This window comes from Hypomesus nipponensis, chromosome 10 (assembly GCF_054491055.1).
Source record: "Hypomesus nipponensis isolate SF chromosome 10, ASM5449105v1, whole genome shotgun sequence".
NCBI classification, from domain to species: Eukaryota; Metazoa; Chordata; class Actinopteri; order Osmeriformes; family Osmeridae; genus Hypomesus; species Hypomesus nipponensis.
The window spans coordinates 17,774,608-17,783,475 of record NC_140370.1 but is presented as its reverse complement, the minus strand read 5'-3'; the positions used below and the strand labels follow the sequence as shown (position 1 = coordinate 17,783,475).

Sequence of the window (8,868 nt, the reverse complement as noted above, 5' to 3'; positions counted from 1 at the left end):
TTACTTATTTCAGACACTTTGTACAGGCTCATATAGGCCTACTATGTTGCCAGCGGAATAATTTAGAACGGTGAAAAGACAGTTTTGCTGCAATGATGCAGGTGTCCGTTATCAGCCGATAATGGACACCCCTGCAGCCAATCAGAATCGAGTATTCACCCAGACCATGGTATAAGGGTGTGTGCAAGTGTGAGAGGGTGGTCAGAGATAATAAAAGTACACACATACGTCACTCAAGTACAACTACAGATACTCATGTCTAAAAAGACTGGTAAAAGTTGAAGTTCTGAGTTCAGATTTTTTTCACTGAAGTTAAATTAAAGAAGTGTAGCCATAACTACTACCTGTTTTAGTGTAACGCTGGTAACTGGACCTCTCATCATATTAATACATAATTACAAAAAGACACTATATACATTCCTGCGCATTCGCCAGGAATCCTTTTTGACACAGACAATTTGGAACATCTCCCTCATGGGCATTGTCTCCATCAGCAGTCATGTCGACATCACTGACTCCCTTCTCATCCAGAATATATCTCTCTTTATAAACTTTTTTGAAAATATTTTTTTCAACCTTTCAAAAAAATTATTTCCAAGTTTGTTTGTACCTTTTTTATTTCACAACACAAAAAACATAACAAATATTTTTTTTTCTACCTTTCAAAACCTTTTTAAATACCTATTAGATTTGTTTTTTCAACCTTTCAAAAAAGTTTGGGGGTGGTCAGGGTGTGTGTGTGGTGGGTGGTAACTTAAGTTGAAGTAAAGAAGTATGGGCTTTGACATATACTTCTGAAGTTGTGTCTTTGGGCAAGGCACTTCACCCTACTTGCCTTAGGGGGAATGTCCCTGTACTTACTGTAAGTCGCTCTGGATAAGAGTGTCTGCTTAATGACTAAATGTAAGTTAAAAGTAGCCATTACCTGTTTTAGTGGCATGCTGGTAATAGAACTCACATCATATTAATACAAAAAGACACTATAGACATGCAGAGCATTCGCCAGCAATCCTTTTTGACACTGAGGATCGTGGGGATGAAAGAGGGATGCAGTCGTGTGTTACTGTGGTGCTGTTACAGCTCCTCTGGGAAAGCTAACCCAACTGTGGAACTGGTATTACAGAGAGAAAAGGAAGATAAACATTCACTGGAATGTGAAGTAAAAACACATTACAATACAGGAGGAGAGGAGGAGAGAGGGAGGAAGAGAGAGGGAGGAAGAGGGAGGGAGGAGAGAGGAAGAGAGAGGGAGGAGAGAGGGAGGAAGAGAGAGAGAAAGAGAGAGGGAGGAGGAGAGAGGGAGGAGGAGAGAGGGAGGAGAGAGGGAGGAAGAGAGAGGAGTGAGTGTGTGTACATGAGTGTGTGTATGAGTGTGTGTATATGAGTGTGTGTATATGAGTGTGTTCCCTGTGTTTACGTGAGTGTAGGTGTGTGGCCGACGTCAGTCTTAGCTTATCTCCCTATCTGACTTCCTGCAGTCCTGACAATACAGGCCCCATGTGGGAGCCAATCAGAGGACAGTTTATTACCATAACATTCCCCCAGGTAACCAAGTACACACGGAGAAACGTGTGTGAGAGAGAGACTGAGAAAGAAAGATAAACACAACTGCATGTTGAAACCACACACACACACAAAATCAAAACTGGATGACCTCAACAGGTGACAGCACAGGTGACAGAGCTGGTGACAGCATGCTGTGACTGAACTCAGTTAGGGAGGGACAGGTAGCTGAAAACCTGTCACACACCTGGGAGGCACCTGGTGAACTAATGTGTGTACCTGTGTGTGTGTGCGCTATCACTCATCCTCTGTCTGATATTGTTACACTTGACTTGTTTCCATGACGTGGTCAGTCTGCACTATCTAGTAAAAACTATGTGTTCTCTGACTCTGAAACACTGTCACAACTATGAACTTCTGATCCTTGATCTTCTGCTGTACTTTCTACATTCTTTATTTCTACATCGGTTTGGATAAACGCTGAATGAATAAGAAGTGACTGTAGATAGCCAAGTACACTGTTGATGTGCAGATGACATAAACCTTCCTCCCTCCCCTGACACAGTCTGAAGACACAACGGCTGTGTATTGATGTGAAGAACGTTAAGAACGTACTTGAATGTTAAGAACGTACTTGAACGTTAAGAACGTACTTGCGTTCATAAGAAGCGAGCCAAGCGTCTTGCAAGAGTGGTATAGCGAGGCCGGAGAACGTTTTCAGATGCATGTGTTCTTGCAATGACTTCTGGGAAATCAGATGTGTTCTTGCTGACCAAGTTACCATCCTGCATCCTTGATAAAAGGGGCGGATCAAGAACACTTCCGGGTATTTTTGGCGACTTGTGTTCTTTGGATTGGAACCATACTTGGGCAATGTAAGATGACGTCAAACGAAGAATACAAGAACGGAAAAAACGTGGATTGATAAACAGCCAATGATCCTGGTGGTAAAGAGGATCACAATACGTATGATGTAATTTCCTGTTTGTTTCCGTTCCGTTTCTGTTTGTTCACAGTTAAAGACGTTAATGATGAAGGGGGTAATAAATAAACTGAAATGTAAGCTAACCCTTTATACAAATAAATACAAATTCACTTCAAGAAGGAATGTCACTTGTTCCTAGATGAAATCTGCATTTATTTCCTCTGTGATGCATTCCTGGACGGTGATGTCACAAATTAAGGTTATACACCCAGACAAAAGTCTAGAAGATTCTTTGTTGACGTTGTTGAGAAATTCACACACTCCCAGAAAAGCCATTTAATTCCTTCTGTTCCTGTTCATCATGTCCTGTCCCAAGAGAAACCATGCCATTCTCAGAAGCTTTGCCAGGTCTCGACAACCTGTGACAGCCTTGTATTAGTGTTTTCTGTGTGTGTGTGTGTGTGTGATCATTGCTGCTCCTGATGCAACATGTCTCTGGCCCAGACAGAACCCCTCCCACCACCCAACCCTGGAGCTCTGCTTTCTAGTAACTGAGATCGCCATCTCTTACCAGGAACCACAGAGACTTGGAGCTGGGTTTGGCCCAACCAGAGGTATGACAAGGGGCTTGAAGAGATCTCAGCCAACCCAGACCAGAACAGTTCTTGTGGTTCTAAGTAATCAGGTAATCTGGTCTGATCTGGCTTAGTGTGGTCTGGTCTTGTGTGGTGTGGTTAAGTGTGGTCTGGTCTGAAGCAGAATCAGAATCAACCTTATTAGCCATGTAGGAATGGCAATGAATTTACTGCGTCAGGAAGATGCTCTCTCCTCTTCTACCTCACATCTGTCTTCACTTTGTTATTGTACTACTGTCTGTTTATTACAGTAACAACTGTTTACTTATGAATCTTGCACCACATTACCATAACTGGATTATGCTCCTTTGCACTGACGACTGTTATTTACAGTACCAACTGTTTACATTTGCATTTTGCACCGTACCTCTAACTGTAATATGCAATCACTTTCCACTGCACTTTGACACTTTTCTAGGATAGCTTCTGTCCATACTTTATTGCACTACACTGTATATCCTGCACTTACTGCTACTGCACTTCTGGTTAGACCTAAACTACATTTTGTTGCCTTGTACCTGTACTTGTGTAATGACAATAAAGTTGAATCTAATCTAATCTAATAAACGTAAGAATCTTAAATAGAAAAAGTTAACAGTACAATTGCTTTTCTCAACAAGGAGCTTGTGCTCTTCCTACGAAGACACACAGAGCATGTTCAGAGTAGTCCTCAGGGCTCCACAATAACCATGGCCCGATGGCCCGATGGCCCGATGGCCCGATGGCCCGATGGCCCGATGGCCCGATGGCCCGATGGCCCGATGGCTCAGGTCCAGTAAAAAGTAACGTTGGGCCAGTTAAACTAGCAACTCACTGTCCCGATCGGGCCACTGCAAAGCATGGATTGAAGAAAAAATGGCATTGTAGAACTTAACCTCCTGCATGTTTCGCTATCTGCTAAATGCATAAATAACTGCAGCTGGTGGGGGGCACCGTTGGCCAATCAAGAGTTGAGTAGTGAGTGACGAATGGTTGTCAGATTGTAGTTTTCTAATCTCCAGGATGTGTTGTAAATGGTTAAACATGTTAACAGAATAACATAGTCTGGTTTTGTTGCAACAATGATAAATTACAACGTTTGGAGGGGGGGCCAGGAAAAAAGGTATTGGGGCCAGTAAGTTTCAAACCCACTAAATATTAACGATGAGGCCTGCACTCATGTGCCAGCCGGGAGCGCCTTCTAGTGGCCCAACTCTGCCCTGACAGGGCAGGGTATGGAAGGAGGCAGGGAGGAGGGTAAGAGGTATGCGGGAGAAGTTAGAGGGGGACGAGAGGAAGAGGGGGGGTGAAGGAGAGAGGGATGAGAAGAGGAGGGAGGGGGGAAGTAAATAAGGGAGTCTACTTCTCAAGTTATAAATCAAGCAGACTCCTGGGGGCCCTGTGTTGAAAGCTGGAACATACCTGGTCTTTGTATGATGCCTGGGGGGACTGGACCATGAGGTCATCATTTCCTGTTTCCACTGTGCAGAGAAGATCTCTCTTTAGTAACACCATTACCAAACATCTCTCTCTCTCCCTCCCCCCTCCACTCTCTCTCTGTGTGAAGATGTTGAGGCATGAGAGGAGATAAGCTGAGTCATGAAAACAGAGTGAGCTTCCTTTACCACCTGCGTGTTTCTACTGGAATCCACAGACTTTCTTCTATTACGCAAGAATAATGGTTTAATAAGTGCAGCTCAAACCGGTTAGGTGGTGAGGCAGGAAGGGAGAGACAGATGGGAGAGAGGCTGAGGGGAGGGTGAGGGGAGGCTGGGGGGAGGCTGAGGGGAGGGTGAGGGGAGGCTGGGGGGAGGGTGAGGGAGGGTGAGGGGAGGGTGAGGGTAGGGTGAGGGGAGGCTGGGAGGAGGCTGAGGGGAGGGTGAGGGGAGGCTGGGAGGAGGCTGAGGGGAGGGTGAGGGGAGGCTGGGAGGAGGCTGAGGAGAGGGTGAGGGGAGGCTGGGAGGAGGCTGAGGGGAGGGTGAGGGGAGGCTGAGGGGAGGGTGAGGGGAGGCTGGGAGGAGGCTGAGGGGAGGGTGAGGGTTGGAGGAAAGGTGAGGTAAGGGACAGAGAAGAAAAAAACACTTAGAAAACATGAAGGTAGAATCTAGAAGATTCTGTGCTAAGTGTTAATTAATAAACTCCCACACTTCCAGAGGAGGTCTTGAGAGAGACTCATGAGAAATGTCTGGGAGCTAGTTGGCTGACTGCTAATCCTATTATGGATTATGATTGGACGTCACAATATGACGAGTCTAGGAGTAATAATGATGACGATGATGAAGATTAGAGCCTTCTGTTCTCACATCCTCCCCTCCCTCAGGGGGTCACTTCCCCTCACCAAGCCGCCGGACAGACGGACAAACTTGACAGCATAGACCAGAAACAGTCAGACAAACAGGCAGTCACAAAGACAGACAGGCTGACCACAAACACAGACCACTAACAGACAGACCAGAAGCAGACCCACCAGGGACAGACGTTCTCCAGACAAACAGCTTCACAGGTAAGATCAGTCTCTTACATCTTCCTTCGTGTTATGTTCAACTGACCCAGATCAAATCAGCACCTTAATAGACACTGTGTTTTGGGCTAATAGTGCACGTGACCTATACAATCCGGTATATTTCCTTACCTACATGCTCTGAGCCCCAAAGTAACCACATCTTAGCCACCATACATGGTGCAACAATCATAAAATTTGGCTGCATTGAAGAACAGTGGAGAAACACAGAGACGCTAAGTGAGCGACAGGGCAGGTGGAAAAGGTACTTTAGATTCTGGGACGTGTTACTAGAAAGCTACTCAGTACCGTCTATACTGCCATCTGTGCACACACACACACACACTCAGTCAGATTAGGCTGATGTACAGGGCTGAGAGGACAGGACAACAAAATTGACAGAGCGAGGTAGAAAAAGAGAGGTACAGAGAGAGAGAGGTAGAGAGAGGTAGACAGAGAGACACAGAAAGAGAGAGAGAGCGGGGGGAGGGGTGTAACAGGATTAAAGAGGTTTATATGACTGATGTGGTTGGTTCTGAGACAGGCTTCATCACCAAACACACACATTCAGCACACACACACACACAGCACTGACATGATATTGTCAAACACAAACACACAGCCAATCGTAGGAAAGGGCCTTTGGAGACGCAGTTCCTATGCAGTCATCCATGTAGGTCACCTGAGTGTGCAGCAGCATTAGTGTCAGGGGGAGGGGACAACTAGTTATTACAAGTGAATATTAAGGCCAGTTCTAACAACATCCAACAACATCCAACAACATCCAACATTTCTAACATTCTACTGTGGACTGCTGGGTTTAAAAAGTTTGGTAAAATAACTTTTTAACAAACAAATACAAACAGGGATTTCACACCAAACAAACCCAACACAGCCACTGTTGAAGCAGCTGCGTCTTTGGGCAGTGTCATCTGGCCTGTATACATGATATTTAGACGACTATGGAAGATTTGAGGAACTCTCTGAGACGTTCCTCGAGGTACATTAGTTCACCACGACGCACGCAGTGGACTGGGTTTGGGTCCTGACCTCGTTTCTGTTCTTGAAGGTCCAAGATGTCCGACAGCCCCACTCAGGAGCAGGAGGCGTCTGGAGTGAAGACAGGTATGGCTGTGTCTGTGTGTCTGTCTGTGTCTGTGTGTCTGTGTCTGTGTGTCTGTCTGTGTCTGTGTGTCTGTGTGTCTGTCTGTGTGTCTGTCTGTGTGTCTGTGTCTGTGTGTCTGTCTGTGTCTGTGTGTCTGTGTGTCTGTGTGTCTGTCTGTGTCTGTGTGTCTGTGTGTCTGTGTCTGTGTGTCTGTCTGTGTCTGTGTGTCTGTGTGTCTGTCTGTGTCTGTGTGTCTGTGTCTGTGTGTCTGTGTCTGTGTGTGTGTATAAGAATACAGTTAATGATGTTTTAATGCTGTTTATGCTGTGTGTCTTTCTGCGTGTGTGATTGCAGGCCCTAAGGGAGTGATAAACGACTGGCGCAGGTTCAAGCTGGACAGTGTGGACCAGACGCTGCCCCCCAGTAAGAGAGAGCTGCTCAGGCAGATGTCCAGCCCCCAGACTGACGAGCTCAAGGACAAACTCAACCGCAAGGTACTGGACCGCATCTCAACCACAACACGCCAAACACACGAGTTAGCACAGCACTATGCCGCATCTTCAATCTCTCCATCTCCTCTTCTCTAACCCCCCTCCTCCTCCTCCCCCCTCCCCTCCTCTCTTCCCCCTCCTCCTCTCCTCTCCTCTCCTCTCCCCCCCTCCTCCTCCTCTCCTCCCTCCCCCCCTCCTCCCCCCCCCCTCTCCCCTCCCCCCTCCTCCCCCCCCCTCTCCCCTCCCCCCTTCCTCCCCTACCCCTCCTCCTCCTCTCCTCCCTCCCCCCCTCCTCCCCCCCCCCTCCCCCCCCCCCCCAGATGAGTGCTCAGGAGTATGAGTTGATCCAGGAGGAGGATGAGCACTGCCTGCGGCGCTACAGGAAGCAGTGCATGCAGGACATGCACGAGCGCCTCAGCTTCGGGCCCAAGTTCGACACGGTCCACGAGCTGGAGAGCGGCGACGCCTTCCTGGAGGTGATTGAGAAGGAGCACCGCCTCACCCTGGTCATCGTCCAGATCTACGCCCACGGCGTCCCAGGCTGCGAGGAGCTCAACTCCTGCCTGGACTGCCTGGCCACAGAGTACCCCAGCGTCAAGTTCTGTCGCATCACGGCTGTTGCCACAGGCGCCGGCGAGCGTTTCCCTGAAGACGTGCTGCCCACCCTGCTGGTGTACAAAGCCGGCGAGTTGCTAGGCAACTTCGTGGCGGTGACGAAGCACCTGAACGAGGAGTTCTTCGCCACGGACGTGGAGGCCTTCCTGAACGAGTACGGCCTGCTGCCCGACAAGGAGCTCACCTGCCCCGACGAGGAGGAGGAGGGGGGCGGGGCCCAGGTCGAGTAGGACACACACACACCGAGTGCAGCCACACACACACCGAGTGCAGCCACACACACACACCGAGTGCAGCCACACACACCGAGTGCAGCCACACACACACACCAAGTGCAGCCACACACACCGAGTGCAGCCACACACACACCAAGTGCAGCCACACACACACAGAGTGCAGCCACACACACACCGAGTGCAGCCACACACACACACCGAGTGCAGCCACACACACCGAGTGCAGCCACACACACACCGAGTGCAGCCACACACACCGAGTGCAGCCACACACACACCAAGTGCAGCCACACACACACCAAGTGCAGCCACACACATACCAAGTGCAGCCACACACACACCGAGTGCAGCCACACACACACCGAGTGCAGCCACACACACACCAAGTGCAGCCACACACACACCGAGTGCAGCCACACACACACCGAGTGCAGCCACACACACACCAAGTGCAGCCACACACACACCGAGTGCAGCCACACACACACCAAGTGCAGCCACACACACACCGAGTGCAGCCACACACACACCGAGTGCAGCCACACACACACCGAGTGCAGCCACACACACACCGAGTAGTCACAGGCGCAAGAGCACACAGATAGTATGCACACAAATGCTACGCAGTCACTTAAACACACTCACGCACGCTGAGTAGTAACACACACACACGCTGAGTAGTAGCACACACGCACGCACGCTGAGTAGTAACACACACACACGCACGCTGATTAGTAACACACACACATGCACGCTGAGTAGTAGCACACACACACGCACGCACGCTGAGTAGTAACACACACACACGCACGCTGAGTAGTAGCACACACGCACGCACGCTGAGTAGTAACACACACACACGCACGCTGAGTAGTAACA

General features: G+C 48.8%; 1 protein-coding gene across 1 annotated transcript; it reads left to right on the top strand.

Annotated features, from left to right (window-relative positions):
* The first annotated feature begins 6,504 nt into the window (after window positions 1-6,504).
* pdca (phosducin a) lies at window positions 6,505-7,983 on the top strand. Its single transcript, XM_084707683.1, has 4 exons — window positions 6,505-6,542; window positions 6,612-6,667; window positions 7,002-7,141; window positions 7,459-7,983. Exons 1-4 carry the CDS (start codon window positions 6,505-6,507, stop codon window positions 7,981-7,983), a joined length of 759 nt encoding a protein of 252 aa, XP_084563809.1.
* The last annotated feature ends 885 nt before the right edge of the window (window positions 7,984-8,868 follow it).